General features: G+C 44.9%; 1 protein-coding gene across 4 annotated transcripts in view; it reads right to left on the reverse strand.

Annotated features, from left to right (window-relative positions):
- The window catches only part of celsr2 (cadherin, EGF LAG seven-pass G-type receptor 2), a 79,437-nt gene that overhangs the window by 12,452 nt on the left and 41,373 nt on the right, over positions 1-25,612 (reverse strand). For all 4 annotated transcript variants that reach the window (XM_021569344.3, XM_021569343.3, XM_021569342.3 and 1 more), the window contains exons 3-14: positions 24,693-24,915; positions 15,477-15,592; positions 15,243-15,331; positions 8,852-9,009; positions 7,927-8,090; positions 7,593-7,718; positions 4,038-4,204; positions 2,664-2,843; positions 861-974; positions 589-763; positions 312-453; positions 80-200 (exon numbers count right to left, since the gene is read on the reverse strand). In XM_021569344.3, coding sequence (XP_021425019.3) covers positions 80-200; positions 312-453; positions 589-763; positions 861-974; positions 2,664-2,843; positions 4,038-4,204; positions 7,593-7,718; positions 7,927-8,090; positions 8,852-9,009; positions 15,243-15,331; positions 15,477-15,592; positions 24,693-24,915 — 1,775 coding nt within the window. The remainder of the gene's footprint in view (positions 1-79; positions 201-311; positions 454-588; positions 764-860; positions 975-2,663; positions 2,844-4,037; positions 4,205-7,592; positions 7,719-7,926; positions 8,091-8,851; positions 9,010-15,242; positions 15,332-15,476; positions 15,593-24,692; positions 24,916-25,612) is intronic.

Consider the following 25,612-nt stretch of genomic DNA (forward strand, 5'->3'; position numbering starts at 1 on the left):
GCCCACAGTGCAGTTTCACCCATCGCCCCTGTCCACTTAAACCATCCTGCCATTGAGACACAGTAGTCAGCTGGCTCACCTTGCAGCGGCACTCCCCGCTGGTCTTGTTGCAGTCGGCATCGAAGCCCTTATCTGTCTGACAGTCACAGGGACCACAGGTCTTATGTCCCCACCAACCCCTGGGACACGGCAGGTCAGTCCTGAGGGCCACACATAGTCAGAAACACAACAGATACACAGACATTCTTATGGACCAACAAAAACATAGTGATATGATCTGTGTATAGCAAAGATTAAGATGTTTTACTAACTTCTTCTCGCAATACTGGCCAAAGTAGTTGCTGGGACAGTCACAGGTGTAGCCGCGGGAGGAGCTAACCTTCCTGGTGCAGGCTGATTGGTGCTCGCAGGGGTTTAGCGCACATACGTCTGTGCAGTTATCGCCATAGTAACCTGGCAGGTAAACAACACAATAAGAATTCATAAGTTATGTCTGGGAGGGATCAACGTAAGACTATATGGTCGTATAATATGGTTGTAAAATCTAATGATGAGGAAAATAATGCTGATGATGGTTGGCAGATTGACCGGTGAGGCAGGTGCAGGAGTGGCTGTCCCAGTCATCACTGCAGTAGCTGTTAGAGGGGCAGGTGTTAGAGACACAGGGGTCTGGTACGCTGCAGCCCTGCTCCATGTTCACCCTCCTGGCCTGAGACAAGCTGAGAGACACTGAGCTGGAAGAGGTCTCCCCCACACGCAGACCCTGAGGAACACACACACCAGGGAGAACGCACTCAGACACATGGACAGACATAGTATGTGTGTGTCGTCTGTGTTTGCGTGACAAGAGGTTAATGAACCTGCACACAGCCGCGGAAGCCATGCTGTATTTTCCCATCAGCCCCAGTGATGCCCCCGACACTCAGAGTCTTGACCTTCGCCCCCTTCAGTTTAGTATCCACTTCCATGCTGGCCTGGATTGGTAGATCAGATCACAAACAAATACAGTTTTTCTTTATTTTTACTATTGTCTGCATTGTAGAATAATAGTGAAGACATCAAAACTATGAAATAACAATCATGTAGTAACCAAAAAAAGCGTTAAACAAATAAAAACATTTTATATTTGAGATTCTTCAAAGTTGCCACCCTTTGCCTTGATGACAGCTTTGCACACTCTTGGCATTCTCTCAACCAGCTTCATGAGGTAGTCACCTGGAATGCATTTAAGTTAACAGGCGTGCCTTGTTAAAAGTTAATTTGTGGAATTTCTTTCCTTCTTAATGTGTTTGAGCCAATCAGTTGTGTTGTGACAAGGTAGGGTTGGTATACAGAAGATAGCCCTATTTGGTAAAATATCAAGTCCATATTATGGCAAGAACAGCTCAAATAAGCAAAGAGAAAAGACAGTCCATCATTACTTTAAGACATTAAGGTCAGTCAATCTGGAAAATATCATGAACTTTGAAAGTTACTACAAGTGCAGTCGCAAAAACCATCAAGCGCTACGATTAAACTGGCTATCATGAGGACCGCCACAGAAAAGGGAACCACTACTTCAAGGTCTCAGAGCGAGTGACATCACCGATCGAAACGCTATTAGCGCGCACCATGACTAACTAGCTAGCCATTTCACATCGGTTACACAGCGGATAAGTTCATTAGAGTTACCAGCCTCAGAAATCAGCAATTAACTACACCTCAGATTGCAGCCCCAAATAAATGAGTTCAAGTAACAGACACATCTTAACATCAACTGTTCAGAGGAGACTGCGTGAATCAGGCCTGCATGGTCAAATTGCTGCAAAGAAACCACTAAAGGACACCAATATGAAGAAGAGACTTGCTTGGGCCAAGAAACACAAGCAATGGACATTAGACCAGTGGAAATCTGTCCTTTGGTCTGATGAGTCCAAATTTGAGATTTTTGGTCCAACAGCCGTGACTTTGTGAGACAGAGTAGGTGAACGAATAATCTCTGCATGTGTGGTTCCCACCGTGAAGCATGGAGGAGGTGGTGTAATGGTGTGGGGGTGCTTTGCTGGTGACACTCAACGATTTATTTAGAATTCAAGAGCACACTTAACCAGCATGGCCACCACAGCATTCTGCTGCAATCCCATCTGGTTTGCACTTAGTGGGACTCATTTGTTTTTCAACAGGACAATGACCCAAAACACTCCTCCATGCTGTGTAAGGGCTATTTGACCAAGAAGGAGAGTGATGAGTGCTACATCAGATGGCCTGGCCTCCACAATCACCCGACCTCAATCCAATTGAGATGGTTTGGGATGAATTGAACCGCAGAGTGAAGGAAAAGCAGCCAACAAGTGCTCAGAATATGTGGGAACTCCTTCAAGGCTATTGGAATAGCATTCCTCATGAAGCTGGTTGAGAGAATGTCAAGAGTGTACAAAGCTGTCAACAAGGCAAAGGGTGGCTACTTTGAAGAATCTAAAATCTAAAATATATTTTTTGGTTACTACATGATTCAACGTATTATTTCATAGTTTTCATCACTATTATTCTACAATGAAGAAAATAATACAAATAAAGCAAAACTCTTGAATGAGTAGGTGTGTCCAAACTTTAGACTGGTATTGTACCTATTTAAATGTAATTAAAATTCCAAACCTACAGTCTGTCTTCTAACAGTGTCTCACCGTGTAGAGGCCATGGTCAAAGGAGAGCACAGCCTTGTGGCGGGGCTCGCCGCCCGGGATATCTTTCAGCTCCATCTGCACATGGTGCCAGTCTCCGTCATTCACTGTCACCTCCTCTACCTGGGACAGGGTGGAGTCCTCGCCCCTCTGCAGGCCCATCACCACACTGCCACCGCGCAGCTAGGGGAGGGAGAGAGAGAGGGGGTCGGGAGAGGATAGAGAGATATGTGGGAGAGGATGGAATGGAATGAGAGAGGTGGGGCAAAGGATGGGAGAGAGAGGGGGATGTGAAGAGAGGTGAGGGACGGCAGGAGGGAGAGAAAGACCTTTATAGCATGCAAACATCACATGCTCACAGACAGAGAGCTTTTCTTCTCATCCATATCAGATCATCTATGGTAATACAGTAGCTAAGAAAATAGCCCTGTTTTTTATTTATTTTTATTTAAATGTACCAACTTTAAAATAGTTGCTGGACTGTTATACAACTTCAAAAAAGGCACCTGTCTAGACAAACAACAGCTGCTATCTGAAAGGCCTGGGTATGGCAGCTCTCAGATCTCGGGATGAGGCGTTTGTTAGTTGGCAGGCTTCCTCTCTCATCTCATCAAATATTTAAAGTCATGCTGCTGCCCAGACAGCCAACAGGTGGAGCTTTACATCAACTAACCCACAGTCACTCTGTGTGAGCTGCTGGAGTCATGCTGGAGTTACATGCCACAATGCACTAATCTATTCCACAATGCACTAATCTATTCCAACACCATACTGAGGGGGAAAACACATGCATAATCTGATACAAAATGAGTGAAAGGAATTCCTATCAAAACTATTGGCTGTTTGGCTCTGTCTTAGCTTCAGATAGGATGAAATCCTGTATAATATGTATTATACTGTACGTAATGACATGTGAAATGGCCTACAGTAAACACCTTTGCACCTGTGAGGTGTATTTGTAGTGCTGTTCCGTATTGTTGGGTAATGCTGTTGAAGGTGTGTGCATATGCCAGATTGAGGAGGGCTGTACAGTATACTGTGACATGGCAGACCAGGCCTCTGCTGGCGTGAGACACTATAGGGTAGTAATAATAATACAAATAATTATAATAAATGGAAAATACATTTATATAGTGCTTTTCAAAGGACTTAAAAGATGCTTTACAGTTGTAGAAATGAAAAATAAGAAACAAATCTAAACAAAATAATTCCAGGCTAAACAGAAAGTAGACAAACAAAGTTGGGAGTAGGGCTTAAGGAAGGTGTGATGTGTGTGTGTGTGTGTGTGTGTGTGTGTGTGTGTGTGTGTGTGAGAGAGAGGAGGGTGTGTGGGTAGGACTGTGTTTGGCGAGACTATTAGATGTGTTTTCTCTGTACCTGTAGGGTGAGGTTGTGGTGCTGTCCGGCGGTGAGGTGCAGCAGGGTGGCACTAGGCTGGCGTGTGCGGAACATAAGCTCCACGTGCCACGGCACAGTGACCACCGCCACCAGGTTAGTCCACTGCAAAAGGCTGTTACCCAGGAAACGCTGCGGGTTGGCCATCACTGCAACACAGGCAGGCAGATAGAGAGAGGGGGGTGAGGGAAGCAGATAGAGAGGGGGGGTGAGGGAGGCAGAGAGTGGGGGGGTGAGGGAGGCAGATGGAAGGGGGGGAAGCAGACAGAGAGAGGGGGAGGGTGAGGGAGGCAGAGAGAGAGGAAAGTGAGGAGAGAGAGAGGGAAGGGGAGAACAAGAGAGAACGAGAAAGAGATAAATTGAGAGCGAGAATGAGGAAATGAGGAAAAGTAGGTGACATGTGACAGAGAGTCATTACCACTCTCACAGTAATATGTTCTGTGATCAAGTCTGAACAACCCAGCTCCAGTTACTGGTAGGGAGAGTATACACAATCTATGATTACCACAGAAAACAAAAATGAGGGAGTACAAAGCCAGCAGTGCTACACGTTACACCTAACCTTACGAAAAAAACAAATTAAGACGTCAATGGAATGAAAAGCTTGGCACTCGCTGTATGGGCATAAAATAGTATGTGTGGCAATTTGAAACTAGATACCCCTGAATAAATACTGTTCACATACAGAGCCAAATACCGGAGAAGATTCAACATGCCCCCTACCCCTATTCACTAGTACTTGTGATGAGTGTTGGCTAGACAACGCTCAAGGGTGGGGTGTGTGTTCAGTTGTATGTGTCTGTGTATTTGACATGCAGTCTGTGCATTCTGAAGACAGCCATTCTGGCAGAGAGGCACTAGTGTCACTTTTAGCTGGGTGTTAGACATGTTTTTCTCTCTCATTACACAGTGGCAGAGATGCAAAACACGGCCGTCCATAATTAATGACACAAATCAAGCCTGTCATTGGCACTAGAGAGAGCGAGTGAGGGAGAAAGAGAAACAGAGGACCCAGGGGATAGTGGTTGTGGTGCAGTCTGGCACTGGTCTAAAGCTACAAAAAGATTGTAAACAGAATCTCATGAAAAGAGGTTGATACACTGAGTGTACAAAACATTAAGAACACCTTCCTAATATTGAGTTGCACCCCCACTTTTGCCCTCAGAACAGCCTCAATTTGACGGGGCATGTTCTCTACAAGGTGTTGAAAAAAAAAATGATATGTTTGTTATTTTCCAATAAAAAATAAAATAAAAAAAGACAGCAATATAAACAATGACATTCATTGTACTGTTGAATGGGATGGCCAATTTAGAGGACAAAACAAAACTTAACTCACACATACACAAAATAAAACAAAATCCTATTAGGTGGTGCATGTATAGGAAGACAGCATATAGTCATTACAAGCAGTGTAGTTAAGCCAAAAATAAATATTGAGTGGAGTACAGCACAGAGTAGCAGCAGATCGTCAGACCATTTATCCAGTACCGGCTGCAATATTTTGTAAAACACTGGACTTCTATTGGAGGTATTGTATCCATATGTATTACATTCCCTAAATCCCGTGACCACATTTCAAAAGGTAAGTACAGTCTCTAATTTCCAAGATTGCAATATGAGAGCGTTTCAGTTCTTGAAACAAACCGGTGCTCTTGGCACCTACTACCATACCCCGTTCAAAAGGCACTTAAATCTTTTGTCTTGCCATTTCACCCTCTGAATGGCAGACATACACAATCCAGGTCTCAAATGGCTCAAGGCTTAAAAAAATCCTCGTTAAACCTGTCTCCACCCCCTTCATCTACAATGACTGAAGTGGATTTAACAGGTGACATCAATAAGGAATCATAGTTTACAGTTGGATTCTCCTGGTCAGTCTACGTCATGGAAAGAGCAGGTGTTTATAATGTTTTGTACACTCAGTGTGTTTGGTCTAAACAGGGCCCATATAAAAAGGAAGGCATGCTCATGGGATTGACAATAAAAGTATTTGTTTCCCCCATACCCTTGTCCACCCAGAGTCAGTGGTGAACATCAGAAAGGAAGTGAGATGCTGGGGATTTTCTCCATGGTTACTAGCTGTTCTGCCCTCTCTAACCCCTAATGGCCGATCCTATTACATACTGGAAGTTTAACAGCAATATTTTGATAGTGACCTTTGTAGTGGCGTGGCATGGTAGAACATGAATGTTCATGCCATCGGAACCCACTATCTAGATTAAAGATCAGCAGCACGGTTCTAGACTACATTCTGTTTCCCTTTTTCCCTTCCGCTCTCCCTCTCTTCTTGAAATGAAGGAGTCACATGGGTTCATCTGCTTCAGTGAGAGAGGAACCCTTTCCCCATCCCGTTCATTATCCATCCTCTCGGGCTCCCCTTAACTATGAGAAAGAAGTGGTCCTTTATCACTGGATTTTACTCTAAACTAAAACAGGGAGGCTTTTGTGTAATTCACCATTTATTGAGTAGTATCCCTTTTTCTCTTCCCTCTCGCAATCTCCCTCTTATGAGCCGTCCCAGCTCGTAAACCAGCAAGTCAAACAACTGCAGAGCACAGAGGAGCTGAGAAGAGAAATGGACACTAGTAATGCTCTAACAAACACAACTCTCTCAAACTGAGAAATAAAATACTTTACCTTAAACATGTCCAAGGTGTTATTCAAGAGAACAGGTTTAAACATATAGCTCTATTAAAATGTGACATGATCCCGCATGACAGATTCATACAAGCTTATGGGAAATCACGTCGCATCCGCCATACTGTATACACATATGGGACCCTCACAAACCCTTGTGAAATGTCTGGCATAAAACAACAACGCTCCGTCTTAGTATTTATTAAGATCTCCAAATAGCTGCAGCCGAGGCAGTGGCTACTCTTCCTGTGTCCAAACAGGAATCAACATAACAAATAAAACACAGTGTTCCATAGGTAACCTTATGCTTATCAAACCATCATGTCAGCAAATAAATGATGACTGGCTTTATCTGTGCCAGGAAAGAGTCGATTCTAAAACGATGAGGAAATATTTCAACACTCTGCTGATTGAAGAGCCTACTTCAGTTATTTACAGCCCTGCCAATTCCCTCTATGCATCACCCTGAGCAATCTCCTCTGCGTGGTGTCTATGCAAATGTTTCCGCACTAGATTTACACTGTACACTCAAAAAGGCATGTTTCAAAATGATAAGAAAATACAATATAGCAGATGCTCTTTTAACACTGCAGCACTAAGAAGCAAATTAAATGGTCAGTGTCACTGTAACCACCTGGTTGTTGAGTTATGGTACAGTCCATCAACTACAAAGACACTAGTTAAGTGTAGGTCAGGCGAGCTGGGGGATGTTGTCTGTCTGATGGGTCACTTAGTAGTCTACTCCTAATGCACGCCTGTAAAGTCCTTGTACCTCTTTACTAAGAAGGGCCTATAATGGTAGGTCATGGGGCCAACAAAACCTGGTTAGCTTTGATCTCATGTTTTAACCATTTGAGGAAGCTTTCCAACCTCTGGCAACGCCGTTACTTCACTTACCCTTCTCGCAGTTCCGGCCTCCAAATCCTAGGGGGCAGTCACAGCTGAAGGAGCCCCACATGTTGACGCAGGTCCCTCCATTCAAACACGGGTTGTTATTGCAGAAGTGCCTTTTAGCAGAGCATCCTGGGAAGTTAAAGACATCTGAGGAATAGTTCAAGCCAACCTCATTATGCTAAGAGGTAATAAATTATTCATGCTTCAGGTAAAACTTAAGGTACATTCACTCCCCCAACTCAGCTCATAGTGCTCAACTAAGACAGCACGGAAGGGTGGATGCTATAAAACAGGCACAGAATGGTTCAGTCAAATGGCAATGTGCAAGATTACTAACCTGGTAGAGTGCCGTTGTTAGCGATGAAGCTAGCCATGTCGACGTGGCGGTTGTCAATCCTCAGGTCCTTCATGCAGCCCACAAACTGGCGGTTCTGGATGGGGAAGTCCTCAGGAAGTTTGGGCACGCCCCCTAGGAGGAGAGGACCAGTCAGATCCAGAGATCTACAGCAGAAAGATAGGACAGAGTCAGGCACATTTAGAATCTGTCACTCAGCTCTGCTTCTATACCACAACACATTATAAACACTGAGCTCTGCTTCTATACCACAAAATATCATTAAAAACACTGAGCTCTGCTTCTATACCACAACATATCATTATAAACACTGAGCTCTGCTTCTATACCACAACATATCATTAAAAACACTGAGCTCTGCTTCTATACCACAACATATCATTAAAAACACTGAGCTCTGCTTCTATACCACAACATATCATTAAAAACACTGAGCTCTGCTTCTATACCACAACATATCATTATAAACACTGAGCTCTGCTTCTATACCACAACATATCATAACACTTTGCTCTGCTTCTACGATCTTGGCTTCTATACCAAAATACATCAACACACTGGAACAGCGTTTATTAAATATTTATCAGCTTGTTTTTTTCCAGGGAGGAAAACAGATACACCTCACTGAACTAAAATATGTTTACAAGCTGGACGTGACAGACTTAATTAAAAATATATCATCTGTACCATAATGAGAGCCCTGTTTTGCTCAGCCAATTGGGATTTCTCTTTTGCTCTTGGCGTCACAACAATAGTACACTAGATCAAGAGTAAGTTCAGCTTGTGGCAAAATTTTTAAACTGAATTCATGGTTTCAAAAGGATTTTACTTAACTCTACTATAATTGCAACTGTTGGTAAATAACAGTGCATAGTGAAATACTAGTAAGACCCTCCCATTCCCTTACTTTTTGGATCCTGATTGGCTGCCCTGGGCAGAGCAGGTGTAGTTCCCAATTACATGACCAAATCGCAGTGCCACTGAGGTGTCACAGTTGTCCACGGTTACTACGACGACCTTCTGGTCAGAGGGACCCTGGGGCATGCTGGCCTGGTTTAGGATTGGCTGTGAGGAGAGAAGAGAAGTTGTTGAGTTTGGCTCCAGTGTTATGGTGAGAGCATCTACAGCAGATGGGTGGGGGGAGCGGGAAGTCACCTGACATTCTACTGTAAATAGCAGCACATGGTGATAGGAGTTTCTAAATAGTACAGCATTTATACGTTATGCTATTCCTTCCTAAATGGGCGATACTGTATGCGTTTGGGAAGAACGTGGACATACATACAGTGTGTAGTGTTTGGTTATGGATGGCTAGATAGATTGAGAGGGACAGGAAAGCACACATTAGGATATAATGAGCCTTCTGGGACTGTTCAGAGGATTCTTTGAAAATAAAAATCGCAGGTGTATCTCAAGGACTACTTGATGCTAAAAATATGCTGAGACTCTAGGTTTCTTCTTCAAGTTACAAAAGGCAGGTAAATGTGTGGAAGTTTATTTTTGTCTCAGAATATCCAATTTATTGTTTGTATGTGTCACTGTCAAGCATTTTTGGTTGCTCAGCACATAAATAGATAGCTTGTCTGCCTGAAGGTAGTGTGAAGTTGTGCCACACATCTCAGTATATCAGTGTGATCATAACCAATCCTGTCTAACAAGGTGTCAAAAACTCAGTAATCACACTTATTTTTCAAATGCAAAATACTAAGCATAAAAACTAGCATTAAAAATCAAAAACACTCACCATCTACTTTGTCATTGAAACGTTCACCCTAGAGAAGGATTTTCTCAAGTCAAGAGCTTCAAGAAGCTTTAACAACCCTAATGAAAAGTTTGAATAAATTCTGAAAAGAAAAGTCAGCTTTTATATTCAGCCCTACAGTATTCTGGAACATCACCCCAATTTATCTCAATGTTTTCAGTGCTTCAATAATTTAAAGCCAAACACCCACAGTTTAAGTCAAAGCCTGACACATAACCAACAGCACACACATGGCGGAAAAGCCCTGCTCAACAGCAAACACACGGCGGAAAAGCCCTGCTCAACAGCACACACATGGCGGAAAAGCCCTGCTCAACAGCACACACACGGCGGAAAAGCCTTGCTCAACAGCACACACACGGCGGAAAAGCCCTGCTCAACAGCACACACACGGCGGAAAAGCCCTGCTCAACAGCACACACACGGTGGAAAAGCCCTGCTCAACAGCACACACACGGTAGAAAAGCCCTGCTCAACAGCACAGTGACGGTCTTCTTCAGCACAAAGGATCTCTTTCATTGTGTGAGGAATCAATGGAGGGAGAAACAAGACAAGGAGGGGCGGAGGGGTAGAATAACGATCCCGTCAATAAAGGTCACAACCTCTTTTCAAACACAAGCGTTTCCCGAGGTCACACAGAGCTCATATAGACCGTCAGCCCGGTTAGAGCTTGTGTCAGCAGTGGCTAGCAACACTGTAATGAGAGGGGTAACCACCACTGACCACCATCCCACTGTTGACTGACCAGGCCTGGGCACTGAGCTATGGACAGAGCATATAGGAATAGTCTCCATGTGCAGTGCGGTCTTGTGTTGAGCGATGTCGATTATTTTTAGTTTTTTAAACAGCTAATTGACCAACATCGGTTCAATTATTTGAATTCCATTACTTTTCTTTTTTTTCTGTGAGCTCAAGCTCAGTCCTTTAGAGAGAAATCAGATCAAGCCCGAACTGTGCGATGTAGATTGGAGTTGTAGATTCCAACAGGCCAATATTCTACATAGTTTAGTGCAGAAAACATTGTAATTAACTACAATGACCATAACCTATTGCGCCGCCAACTTGTCCGGTATGTGTGGAGCTGACACAGAGGGAAAGAAGAGATGGAAGAATGCGCGATCAAGATGGTCGATCTCGACTTTTACAAAATTTACAAAATAGCCTCCAACACCCTACTCAACAAATTGGATGCAGTTTATCACAGTGCCATCCGTTTTGTCACCAAAGCCCCATATACTACCCACCACTGCGACCTGTACACTCTCGTTAGCTGGCCCTCGCTTCATACTCGTCGCCAAACCCACTGGCTCCAGGTCATCTACAAGACCCTGCTAGGTAAAGTCCCGCCTTATGGTGACCGCTCGCTGGTCACCATAGCTGCACCCACCCGTAGCACGCGTTCTAGCAGGTATATCTCACTTGTCACCCCCAAAGCCAATTCCTCCTTTGGCCACCTCTCCTTCCAGTTCTCTGCTGCCAATGACTGGAACGAACTACAAAAATCTCTGAAACTGGAAACACTTATCTCCCTCACTAGCTTTAAGCACCAGCTGTCAGAGCAGCTCACAGATTACTGCACCTGTACATAGCCCATCTATAATTAGCCCAAACAACTACCTCTTCCCCTACTGTATTTATTTATTTTGCTCCTTTGTACCCCAGTATTTCTACTTTGCACACTCATCTACTGTCAAATCTACCATTCCAGTGTTTTAATTGCTATATTGTATTTACTTCGCCACCATGGCCTATTTATTGACTTTACCGCCCTTATCTCACCTCATTTGCTCACATTGTATATAGACATATTTTTCTACTGTATTATTGACTGTATGTTTGTTTTACTCCATGTGTAACTGTGTTGTTGTATGTGTCGAACTGCTTTGCTTTATCTTTGCCAGGTCGCAATTGTGAATGAGAACGTGTTCTCAACTTGCCTACCTTGTTAAATAAATGTGAAATTAAAACAAATACATTTTTTTACTATGAATATTTTACGTAATGTGAATAAAAGATAATCAATGATAAGCAGTAATGGACAGTCACTACCATCATGGGACTTTTAATTGTTTTATTCTGTGTTGTTACAGTATTCAACCCACATTTAAATTTTAAAGAAAATAACCTAAACCAAAATTGAACCGACCTCAAATAGCTCTAATCGCTCAGTAGCGTGGGTTACTGAGCGATTAGTGTTGCTCTCTCCTGGGTGGTCTGATTGTTGAGAGCTGCGGAATACATGTAATTTGGGGGGGGGGGGGGGGGGGGGGTTGTGATAAAAAAAAAAAAAAAGGTATCTTCTTAACAAAAATATATTTAGCTAATTTTATTCATAGCATAAAATTATCATAAATTACAATTATGATTGGTCTACATATTCCTGCAGAGCCATAATAACTGTCTGAGCCCTTTAATCAAATGGGGCTAAGAATACAGACCAGACAAATGGAGTATAGGTGGACCTTACACACACTGCTGGCATAACACATCAGCTGTAATATTGTAGGTCATGACAGAGCCCCATCCCTTTTCCAAGGAGCACTGCAGACAGAGGCACTGCCACATCTCCCTCACATGGTTCTCATTCCAACCCTGTATCCTATCCAGTGAGTAGATTAGATTATATCTGTGCTTGCAGCATGCTATTAATACAGCTGTCCCATTGAGGGGCTGTCTGTGAGGAGCTGAATACTAGAGGAGCTCATTGTGGATCTTGTGATCACACTTGGCTGCCTCTGAGAGGATGGAGACTTAATTACATTGTTCCACTGCACTGATCAAATATTAGCCCTCCTCTTTAAACACCTCATCTGTCTCCCATTAGGCATTATTATCGTATCTAATAACTGGCAAATAGGATTATTTGCTTTGCTGATTTGAGTCTGAAATATGTGCAGATGGATTTCATTATTCACAACACACCGGCTACTAGAACGGTAGAAAGAACCTCTAAACCTGTTGACCAAAATGTCTTAGTCCTTTAGTTGACCCCTTGTGAGGCAATGGGAAACTAATTTGTTGGGACAAACAAACCTGCAGTGTGAGATGATCTGTTAGAATGGTCACAAACCAAATCACCCGACACGCTCTTTTCCACGGTTCCCCTCAGTTGAGAAAGGTCCGGAACAGACTGGTCCAAATTCTCTGGTTCGTTCACTGACCTACGCATTGGGCCATCGCTCCCAGCAGCAATCATCAGTCATGGCTGTTGACTCTGCTATAATGACTCCCTGCTAATGTCTGTCAGCCGCTCAGTCTGCTACACAAAGCCCCGGCCTGTCAGAGCTGATTGGAGAGCATACTTACTCAGGACTACATTAAAACACTGTTCCCCTCATTACAGCGGGGTGACAGGGAAACATGGGAATATGAGTTCATTGTTATCCACGATGACAGGGATGGACAGGAGGAGCATGGGAGCAAACAACAGTAATATTAGGTCTGACTGGAAACACCATAGCAACCACAGAGGTTAGCCCTGAAGCGCAGTGTCCCGCTCAAAGCCCAAGTCAAAACCTCTCTCGCCTTTCTTTTCCTCCTTTTGCTCCTCTCCCGCCCTGTTTTTCTCTCCTTGCTGGTGAACAGAGAGCAGGGCACCTTCCCCGGGGCCGCATCATTCACTGCCTCTGGTCCCTTTGGAGGCCGAGCCCAGCACAAAAGCAGTGGTCATTGCCATTCTCCACACTCCCCCTCTCCCCTGAAAGGCACATTTCAATCTAAAATGCCCCCACCTCATCCCACCCACCCCCCCGTGGACAGGGACAGGCCGGGGTGAGCCGGTCGGCGTGAGATACCTCAGAGGGGAGGAGCCATCATTCTACCTCTATGACTCGCTGGATCTGGACCAATGAGACAATGCTGCAGCAGCGGCGGCGGGGGGGGGGGGGGGTTAGTTCAACCAAAACTCTGGGCAGTTATCTAGGAAAATGTCCCTTCCATTGGTCTGCGCCTCTGCTTAAAATTATGCTTGTTCTATTATTGAGTTCATGTTTGTATTGTGCTAAAGATGAGTAGGAAACTAGCTGGTAAAATATGATAGAAAAGAAAACAGGTCATAAAAGGCGTTGTGTGAGCAGTGGGCACTCAAGAGGAAGCACTTCTGTAGGTCACTGGAGACTGTTACTGTCTGTTTAATCCAAAAACGAATAGGTCACAATAAAACAAGCGATGGAGACTTTCATTGGACTTGTTGGTTTGTAACAAAGTGATTAATGAAAGAATAATGTCCCCGCTTTGATGGGAACCAAAGACTTTTCCTCCAATGGCCCACGAGATGTTGTGTTCCCTCACATTCTGCTGGCTGAATCTGACATGGCCCTGTTATTATAGACCATGAATAGAATATCCACACTAGGAGGGGGTTGCCTGGCAACAGCTTTATGATGCAAAGTGACTTTCTGAATAGACCAAAATGTAACATCCTGTGTGTTGGTCTGGGGGGGGGGGGGGGGGGGGGGGGGGGGCTGAAAAGGATGGGGATAAGGGACAAGGGGTAGTGGGTTAGAGTTCCATACATTCTTCACTGATTGATATGGAAATAAAAAAAGTTGAAGCCGTCGTCAAGGAAAAATGTCTTGTTTGTATGAGTTCTATTTTCTCCAACATATACTCTGAGCATAGCTGTGAAAACATTCCTCCCACCCTTTTCTAGTGTCTCTCTCGCTCTTTATCCATCTGTCTCATCCCCCTCCATCTCTCTAGCTCTCTCTCATTCCTCCTATGTCTGTCTGGCACACTGCACATTCCACTGTCCCATCAACGGTTCTCTGGAATGACACAGCAGCAGTTCTGACAGGATGCAGCAAAGTGAAAACATCCACAGAGGACCGTGGGTATTCTTCTCCCAGTGTGGTCCAGCTAGAATCCTGACTCTCATCACTCTATAGACTAGCGCCGTCAGACACTTGATGAAGTACAGCTGATCTAGTATAAATGGATGTCAACAGGACACGAAGTACAGAGTAAAAATCTATATCCAGATCTAAAAAACACTACACAACATCCATAAATCAATTATACAAGTCAATTGCAGGCCAAACATGTTAAGAAAATATGTCTTGTATGTCTCATATTTCAAGTCTGTGGTAAAAGACAAACATAATTCAGTTTAGGCATGTACTGTACTGATGTTGGAAATGACCTGCTCTTCGTCCTCCTGCTCAGTGCTTCAAAGTGAGGTCTGATAAAGCCAAGTCTATAATGGGCCTTTTCAGTAGCCTAGTCTGACTCAAGTTACTGTATATGGGGCGGCAGGGTAGCCTAGTGGTTAGAGTGTTGGACTAGTAACCAGAAGGTTGCAAGTTCAAATCTCTGAGCTGACAAGGTACAAATCTGTCGTTCTGCCCCTGAACAGGCAGTTGTTCCTTGGCACTGTTCCTAGGCCGTCATTGAAAATAAGAATTTGTTCTTAACTGACTTGCCTAGTTAAATAAAGGTAAAATAAAATTTCCCAGACCCAGCAAATCTGTGTTTTGTCTAGTGTTGAACCAGTTTATACTTTATAGACTGGTTCTCGCCCAGGTTTTCCCCGACGTACCTTGTTGTAGTAGTGAACTTGCACCACATGCCACTGGCCATCACTGACACCTCCAAGGATGTAGGGCGACACAGTCGTCTTGGTCTCACCTAAAAAAAAGAACAAGTCAGCAAAGGTTATTCACACATCATTGGATCAGGGCTCGTGCCAAAACTTGTCACCATCACCATCACATATTAACAACCAAGATTTGGGATTAATTGGTTGACGTGCACTAACAGAAGTCCCTCCTACCAGCAGAGAAGGTGAGCTGGATCTGCTCGTTAATGATTTCCACAGCGATGAAATCGTGTTTCTCGTTGAAGCGGCCATTGTAGAGTAACAAACCATTTGGCTCCTTTGTGGCAAATCTGGAAGACAGAAAAAAAACAGGGCTCAGAGTGTACATTCACAGCCAAAGACTAAGAGAGTAAACAACAGTCTTTTCACTGAGGAAGGGTCTTTGTGGGGGGGGTTCAACCACATTGAACATTCAGTGCTGAAAAACATGTCTAAATGGTTCTGTATCAATATCATGTCTAGAACCCCATCCAGTACCCTCGCCACAAGACAGACAGACGTACAATATACTGACTGACATGCCCTATTATAGCAGAGGATACAGATTATGAACACACCAGGAAACATTTTTCCTTTCCCATTAGGTTACTAGGAGGGCATATTGATGCACTGTCCCTAGTGATTCCCCATTGAGGAGCAGAGAGGACAAAATGTAATAACGCTGCAATTTTCCACATATCACTGAGCACCCAACAGGGTTAACCACCACGACCACTGTTCTCTGACAGACAGGGCATAGAAAAAAGACGGCACCAGCTCTATTAAAAAATCTAATCAAAAATCAAATCAAATTTGATTAGTCACATGCGCCAAATACAACAGGTGTTGACCTTACAGTGAAATGCTTACTTACGAGCGCCTAACCAACAGTGCCGTTTCAAAAGATAAGGATAAGAATAAGAGATAACTGTAACAAGTGATTAAAGCAGCAGTAAAAAATAACAATATATACAGGGGGGTGCCGGTACAGAGTCAATGTGCGGGGGCACCTGTTAGTTGAGGTAGTATGTAGGTAGAGTTAATTAAAGTGACTATGCACAGATGACAACAGAGAGTGGCAGTGGTGTGGAGAGCGGGGGCAATGCAAATAGTCTGGGTAGCCAACTCATTGGGTCACCGAGTTCTGAGGTGTCTTAATTTGATTCACCACAAAGGTAAAAAGCTCATGTGTGACACCGTGTTACCTTACATAATGATATTGCCGGCAGTCCAGGCCAAATGCAGAAGTTGCCAGAAAATTATAGAACCAGAAAATCATTTCCCCTCATTCATGTCCCAGGGGACCAAACAGTGGATGTGCTCCGTTTTACATTTGGAACATTCTGAACATCTGTGGGAGAACTGAGATCCCTGTCGTCTGTGTTACTGGTGTGACTCGTTGGCGCTTGTAGTCCGCATCTGCCTGTTCAGATGGAGACCGTGTCAGACGGATGAAGCCTACTTTCTTATTATAAATGAGGGAGAGATTCCAGAGATCTAAATACAGTCTCTCAGGACGCTTTCAGAGCACATTGGTAAATGTTGTGAGGCTATGTGTGTGTGTGTGTGTGTGTGTGCCAGTGTGTGAGCGTGCATGCATTATCCCAGAGTGTAGCCATGGGGCACAGCAATGCTGACCTGCTTACTGAGGAGAATGATAATCATGACCTCAGACAAGAGGGAAGAGGAGAAAAACAAAACGCACCAACTGATTACAATAGCACTGAATATCTCAAACATGTTCACCCATGACTGCATGGCCACGCACGACTGCAAAACCGTCATTAAGTTTGCTGACGACACAACGGTGGTAGGCCTGATCACAGACGACGATGAGGAAGCCTATAGGGAGGAAGTCAGAAACCAGGCAGTGTGGCGCCAGGACAACAACCTTTCTCTCAACATCAGCCAGACAAAGGAGATGATCATGGATTACAGTAAACGGAGGGACGAGCACGCTCCCATCCATTGTGACGGGGCTGTAGTGGACCGGGTCGGGAGCTTCAAGATGCTCACTCTCCACATCACTACGGAATTAACAAGGTCCACACACACCAACACAGTCGTGAAGAAGGCACAAAAAGATTTGGCAAAGATACAGCTGCACCATTGAGAGCATCTTGACTGGCTGCATTACTACTTGGTATGATAACTGCTTGACATCCGAACGCAAGGCGCTACAGAGGGTAATGTGTACGGCATAATGTGTACGACTTATCTCTACTACTGCACCGCAAGCGGTACCGATGCACCAAGTCTGGAACCAACAGGACCCTAAACAGCTTCTACACCAAAGCCATAAGACTGCTAAGTAGTTAACCAAATAGCTACTTGGAACGCTTTCCACTAGATGTTGGAACATTGCTGCGGGGACTTGCTTCCATTCAGCCACAAGAGCATTAGTGAGGTCGGGCACTGATGTTGGGCGATTAGTCCTGGCTCTAAGTCGGCATTCTAATTCATACCAAAGATGTTTGATGGGGTTGTGGTCAGGGCTCTGTGCAGACCAGTCAAGTTCATCCACACCGATCTCAACAAACCTTTTCTGTATGGACTTCGCTTTGTGCACGTGGGCATTGTCAAGCTGAAACAGGAAAGAGCATTCCCTAAACTGTTGCCACAAAGTTGGAAGGACAGAATCGTTGAGAATGTCAGTGTATGCTGTAACGTTAAGATTTCCCTTCACTGGAACTAAAAGGGCCTAGCCCAAAGCATGAAAAACAGCCCCAGACCATTATTCCTCCACCACCAAACGATAGTTGGCACTATGCATTCGGGCAGGTATCATTATTCTGGCATCTGCCAAACCCAGATTTGTCCGTCGGACTTCCAGATGGTGAAGCGTGATTCTTCACTCCAGAGAATGCGTTTCCACTGCTCCAGAGTCCAATGGCGACGAGCTTTACACCACTCCAGTCGACGCTTGGCATTGCACATGGTTATCTTAGGCTTGTGTGCAGCTGCTCGGCCATGGAAACCCATTTCATGAAGCTCTCGACGAACAGTTCTTGTGCTGACGTTGCTTCCAGAGACCGTTTGAAACTCGGGAGTGAGTGTTGCAATCTAGGACATTAGATTTTTATGCGCTATGCGCTTCAGCACGCAGCGGTCCCGTTCTGTGAGCTTGTGTGGCCTACCACTTCATGGCTGAGCCGTTGTTGCTCCTAGACATTTCCACTTCAAAATAACAGCACTTACAGTTGACCACGGCAGCTCTAGCAGGGCAGAAATTTGACAAACTGACTTGTTGGAAAGGTGGCACCCTATCGGACGGTGCCACGTTGAAAGTCAATGAGCTCTTCAGTATGTTCATTCTACTGACAATGTTTTTCTATGGAGGTTGCATGGCTGTGTGCTGTCAGCACCGTGTGGCTCAAATAGCCGAATCCACTAATTTGAAGGGGTTTCCACATACTTGTATGTATTTACCTCAATTACCCTGCACATTGACTCGGTACTGGTAACCCATCTATATAGCTAAGTTATCGTTACTCATTGTGTATTTATTCCTTGTGTTATTATCTTTCTATAATTTTTCTATTTGCTGTGTTGGGAAGGGCCCCGTAAGTAAGCATTTCACTGTTAGTCTACACCTGTTGTTTAAGAAGCATATGACAAATACAGTTGGATTTGGTTTGAAACAGAAAATCTTGTGTTGTTTATTATGGTTAGCATCTAGAAATATTATTTATTTTCCTCTATGGCTTGGCCTTCTTGTCATCAACGAATAGGTTTCCAAGGCTTGTGCACACAGCTTCCAGACCCCCCCCCCCCCCCCCCCCCCGGACTGAGTGAAATCAACCATAACTGACTCCTCTGGCAACATTATATATGTCACATTAGACTGCCATTAGCAAAGTTAACAACCAGTCTACACATATTGACATGTGGAAGGGCCAAGGGCCATGGTATAATGGCAAGTTGATGTGACTGTATTAGACATGTGCATTGAGGAAGTCTATAGATGGCCAAAACCTGACATGAATACTAACCATGTGAGAGGTATTATTAAAATATGTGACACAAATGTTGCTACTAAGGCTGTTTCTGGTAACAGACACACTTCCAACTCACAATTTCCTCTTCCTGCTAACTCTTGCTCTACTGTAGTGCAGTCTATAGGCTCCACCTCACTGAGGTTCCCCATGAGAAAAGCTCTTTACCACAGTAACCTGATCAAGCCAGGTTCAGGTAACAGAGCGCCCTGATAGACAGCCTGCTGGGTGTTAGCTGTTATATGCACAGCTTTACACACCACCTACTTCACAGCTCTGGGAGCAATCTGGGAACTACAGGCCAAGGCTTTTAAGAAAGAGATCCAAAAGACTGCCATCTGAGCTACATTTAAACAAAGGCCACCACTTCCATAAAACTCACAAAGGCATATCATTATCACCACTACTCATTAATGGCTAGTTTCAAGCCCTGCCAAGAACTTCTAGAGTGAGAAAACATCACAAATGTATATAAAAATTGGCCATGTAATTTTACAGTGATAGCAACTGGGGGTATTGTCTTTGCTATGATGGGATATTACACCCACGGTAGTGCTTTTATTGTCACTTGGGATGGAGCATTTCATTCAAATTAGTGTACCCGTGTCTCATTTACATGAATGTACATCCATGATCGACTGTGTTCAGTGTTACTCATCTGTTTTATTTAAGCACCACCATCCCCTGGCTACATCGCACAAGATACTAGTCCTTGATGTTGGACTAGAAATACAACTTGCTCTACCTGTATCAGACAAATGACACCATTATGATTTCGTGCTCATATAAAACTGGATGGTCGTTAATTGAGAGCAAATACATGTTCCCAAAATATCAAGGCATACCAGGATGAAAGTGCCCTAGGTGTAGGAGTTCATCTCATATGCGCACGCACATGTAAAAAGGTGGAAAAAGGTCTGGGAATATGGCTGAATATAAACAGTATAGCTTTTCCCTCCACAAGGAAATCAAACAAGCAAAATGCCATTACAGAGACAAAGTGGAGTTGCAATTCAATGGCTCAGACACAAGACGTATGTGGCAGGGTCTACAGGAAATCAAGGACTACAAAAATAACACCAGCCCCGTCACGGACACCGACGTCACACTTCCAGACAAACTAAAACACCTTATTTGCCCACTTTGAGGATAATACAATGCCACCGCCGAGGCACGCTAACAAGGACTGCGCGCCCCCCTATTCTCCGTGGCCGACATGAGTAAAACATTTAAACCTGTTAACCCTCGCAAGGCTACTGGCCCAGACGGCATCCCTTGCCACGTCCTCAGAGCATGCACAGACCAGCTGGCTGGAGTGTCTACGGACATATTCAAATCGCTCCCAATCCCAGTCTGTGGTCCCCACTGCTTCAAGATGGCCACCATTGTTCCTGTACCCAAGAAGGCAAAGATAACTGAACTATATTACTTGCCAATGTGCAATCATTGGACAATCAACTAGATGAGGTAAGATCACGAATATCCTACCAACGGGACATCAAAAACTGTAATATCCTATGTTTCACAGAATCGTGGCTGAATGACGACATGGATATTCATCTAGCGGGATACACGCTGCACCGGCAAGATAGAACAGCACACTCCGGTAAGACGAGGGGGAGTGGTCTGTGCATATTTGTATAAAACAGCTGGTGCACGAAATCTAAGGAAGTCTCTAGACTTTACTCGCCTGAAGTAGAGTATATTGTGATAAACTGCAGGCCACACTACTTGCCTAGAGAGTTCTCAGCTATACTTTTCGTGGCTGTTTATTTACCACCACAGACGGATGCTGGCACTAAGACCGCACTCAGTCAGCTGTATAAGGAAATAAGCAAACAGGAAACCGCTCACCCAGAGGCGCCGCTCCTAGTGGCCGGAGATTTAATGCAGGGAAATTTAAATCAGTTCTACCAAATCTCTATCAACATGTTAAATGTGCAACTAGAGGGAACAAAATTCTAGATCACCTGTACTCCACACACAGAGACGCGTACAAAGCTCTCCCTCGCCCTCCATTTGGTAAATCCGACCACAACTCTATCCTCCTGATTCCTGCTTACAAGCAAAAATTAAAACAGGAAGCACCAGTGACTCGATCTATTAAAAAATGGTTAGATGAAGCAGATGCTAAACTGCAGGACTGCTTTGCTATCACAGACTGGAACATGTTCCGGGATTCTTCCGATGACATTGAGGAATACACCACATCAGTCACTGGCTTTATCAATAAGTGCATTGAGGACGTTGTCCCCACAGTGACTGTACGTACATACCCCAACCAGAAGCCATGGATAACAGGCAACATTCGCACTGAGCTAAAGGGTAGAGCTGCTGCTTTCAAGGGTGGGACTCTAACCCGGAAGCTTACAAGAAATCCCACAATGCCCTGCGACGAACCATCAAACAGGCAAAGCGTCAATACAGGGCTAAGATTGAATCATACTACACCGGCTCCGACGCTCATCGCATGTGGCAGGGCTTTCAAACTATTACAGACTACAAAAGGGAAGCACAGCCGTGAGCTGCCCAGTGACATGAGCCTACCAGACGTGCTAAATCACTTCTATGCTCGCTTCGAGGCAAGCAACACTGAGGCATGCATGAGAGCATCAGCTGTTCTGGACGACTCTGTGATCACGCTCACCGTCTTACGTGAGTAAGACCATTAAACAGGTCAACATACACAAGGCTGCGGGGCCAGACGGATTACCAGGACGTGTGCTCCGGGCATGTGCTGACCAACTGCAGGTGGCTTCACTGACATTTTCAACATGTCCCTGATTGAGTCTGTAATACCAACATGCTTCAAGCAGACCACCATAGTCCCTGTGCCCAAGAACACAAAGGCAACCTGCCTAAATGACGACAGACCAGTAGCACTCACATCCGTAGCCATGAAGTTCTTTGAAAGGCTGGTAATGGCTCACATCAACACCATTATCCCAGAAACCCTAGACCCACTCCAATTTGCATACCACCCACACTGCCCTTTCCCACCTGGACAAAAGGAACACCTATGTGAGAATGCTGTTCATTGACTACAGCTCAGCGTTCAACACCATAGTACCCTCAAAGCTCATCACCAAGCTAAGGATCCTGGGAATAAACACCTCCCTCTGCAACTATATCCTGGACTTCCTGACAGGCCGCCCCCAGGTGGTGAGGGTAGGTAGCAACACATCTGCCACGATGATCCTCAACACTGGAACTCCCCAGGGGTGCGTGCTCAGTCCCCTCCTGTACTCCCTGTTCACCCACGACTGCATGGCCAGGCACGACTCCAACACCATCATTAAATTTGCTGACGACACAACAGTGGGATGCCTGATCACCGACAAGACAGCCTATAGGGAGGAGGTCAGAGACCTGGCCGGGTGGTGCCAGAATAACAACCTATCCCTCAACGTAACCAAGACTAAGGAGATGATTGTGGACTACAGGAAAAGGAGCACCGAGCACGTCCCCATTCTCATCGACGGGGCTGTATTGGAGCAGGTTGAGAGCTTCAAATTCCTTGGTGTCCACATCAACAACAAACTAGAATGTTCCAAATACACCAAGACAGTTGTGAAGAGGGCACGACAAAGCCTATTCCCCCTCAGGAAACTAAAAAGATTTGGTATGGGTCCTGAGATCCTCAAAAGGTTCTACATCTGCAACATCGAGAGCATCCTGACCGGTTGCATCACTGCCTGGTACGGCAATTGCTCAGCCTCCGACCGCAAGGCACTTCAGAGGGTAGTGCGTATGGCCCAGTACATCACTGGGGCAAAACTGCCTGCCATCCAGGACCTCTATACCAGGCGGTGTCAGAGGAAGGCCCTACAAATTGTCAAAGACCCCAGCCATCCCAGTTATAGACTGTTCTCTCTACTACCGCATGGCAAGCAGTACCGGAGTGCCAAGTCTAGGACAAAAAGACTTCTCAACAGTTTTTACCCCCAAACCATAAGACTCATGGTCTCCTTAGTCTTGGTTACGTTGAGGGATAGACTATTTGCATTGTGAGCCACCCCCCCAACCCCTCTTTTACACTGCTGCTACTCTCTGTTCATCTTATATGCATAGTCACTTTAACTATACAATCATGTACATACTACCTAAATTGGCCCGACCAACCAGTGCTCCCGCACATTGGCTAACCAGGCTATCTGCATTGTGTCCCACCACCCGCCAACCCCTCTTTTTATGCTTCTGCTACTCTGTTCATCATATATGCACAGTCACTTTAACGATACCTACATGTAATACTACCTCAATAAGCCTGACTAACAGGTGTCTGTATATAGCCTTGCTACTCTTTTTTCAAATGTATTTTTAATGTTGTTTTATTTCTTTACTTACCTACACACACACACGCATTTCACTGTAAGGTCTACACCGGTTGTATTCGGCGCATGTGACAAATAAACTTGATTTGAGACTGTCCTCTCTGCTAGCGGAGAGCGGTACCGGAGTGCCAAGTCTTGGTCCAAGAGGCTTCTAAAGACTCCAGAACAGCTAATCAAATTTCTACCCAGACTATTTGTAACCCCCCCCCATTTCATTTCACTGTAAGGTCTACACCCGTTGTATTCATCATTTCACTGTAATACCTGTTGTATTCGGAGCATGTGTCAAATAACGTTTGACTTATACTGTATTTTATACCATCTGTGCCGCATTCACCTCTTTAGATTGTGTGCATTAGGTTGTTGGGGAATTGTTAGATATTACTGCACTGTCGGAAGAAGAAGCACAAGCATTTCGCTACACTCACATTAACATCTGCTAACCATGTGTATGTGACCAATAACATTTGATTTAATCCTAAGGCCCGACTGTGTGTTGCATATCTCCAGCTTCACCTTGATGAGCGAGACAGACAGAGGAGAAATAGGCCAAGCGCTGACTCAAAGCTCAAAGTGACCACTGAATGTAATCAGATCAGACTCCTGGGTCTCAGATTAATGTCCCCGGTTACACAAGGTGCCATTCCAGAAAAAGTAAGTCTACAGACCCCATTAGAAACCTCTCTCACCATGATACTCACCATGATACTCACCATGCTCAGGGAACCCAAACCCAGCAAGAGAAGATTAGCCTTTTAAAGACTACGGCTATCAAATGATTTAATAACTTATGAAACCCCAGGAAGCTTATGTAAATGAGAGGGGAGGAAGGCCGTAAAGAGGCGTGAGCGTATGAGAGCAGTGGTGGAATGTAGAAAGTGATCATTTAAAGAGAGCGCAAGAGTAATGTTCGAGAGGAGTCATAAAAAAAGAGAGAGAGAGGGTGGAGTGGTGAGAGGAAGAACGAGAGAGGTGTAGAGGAGTGACTCACAGTACTATATTTAGGGAGCTACTTTGTACTACGAAAGTGAATGATTGAGATGGCACAATGTCCCACTGTGTGGGGTAATAGTTGTTCTTACGAGAGGGAGAGGGTGAAGTGGAAGCGCTGGCGGAGTCCCTTGAAGGTGAGGAAGGACTGCAGGGGGAAGTTCCTGGTGGTCATCTCACAGTAGGGCTTTTCATAACCGCCAGATGGGCACTCACACTTGAACCCCCCCACCAGCAGGTTCACACAGGTGCCCCCATTCTTACACACAGCTGGGCCGCAGCGCCCGGAGCGGGACGATAGCTCACACCGCTTGCCTGGAGGAAGAGAGAGGGGTAGAGAGAGAGGGGGAAGGGAAAGAGAGACCAGTCAGAATTACAACTATCAAGGTGACAAATTTCAATGCCAGCCCTGGACAGTCTGTGGGTAAAAAAAGAAAGAAATTGGTCCTCCCTTCCAGTTCAACTTCACTAGTGTCTATTCTCACCAGACTACTGCTGCGGTTTAACATGGGTCAAGACAAGATGCATTATGCCTCCAGCACTTACCACGAGCCTTCTCCGAGAGGGAGGGAATGTGTGAGAGAGGCAAAGACGGTGAGAAGAGGTCAAAGGACGCAGCAAGGAAGAGACAGATTTCAGACAGTGAACAGGACAAAAAGAGAGAAAGTCAGACAGAGAGAGAGACAGAGAGTGCTATGGCAATGGGGAACTGTTAGTAAGCCTTCATGCATCATGTAGCGCACTGCTTACAACTTCTATTGGTCTCCAGTCTCTGGATGAGAAGCTGCGGTTGCTATGGCGAGAATGCACGCCTCCTTGCAAGAGTTGGAATGTGTGTCAGAGGCACTCGGCAGTGCAGAACACTTCCACTGTGTGTAGAGTTACTGTACTGTTCACACCACACAGAAAAAGACAACATCTCTATAGACTACACACACACACACACACACAGGGCTTGTGTTGTACATCCTACAGCCAATCACAGGATTCTCAGTCTAAGACAATTAAGGGA

This window comes from Oncorhynchus mykiss, chromosome 17, assembly GCF_057628025.1.
Source record: "Oncorhynchus mykiss isolate SJ-2025 chromosome 17, ASM5762802v1, whole genome shotgun sequence".
In the NCBI taxonomy this organism is placed as follows: domain Eukaryota; kingdom Metazoa; phylum Chordata; class Actinopteri; order Salmoniformes; family Salmonidae; genus Oncorhynchus; species Oncorhynchus mykiss.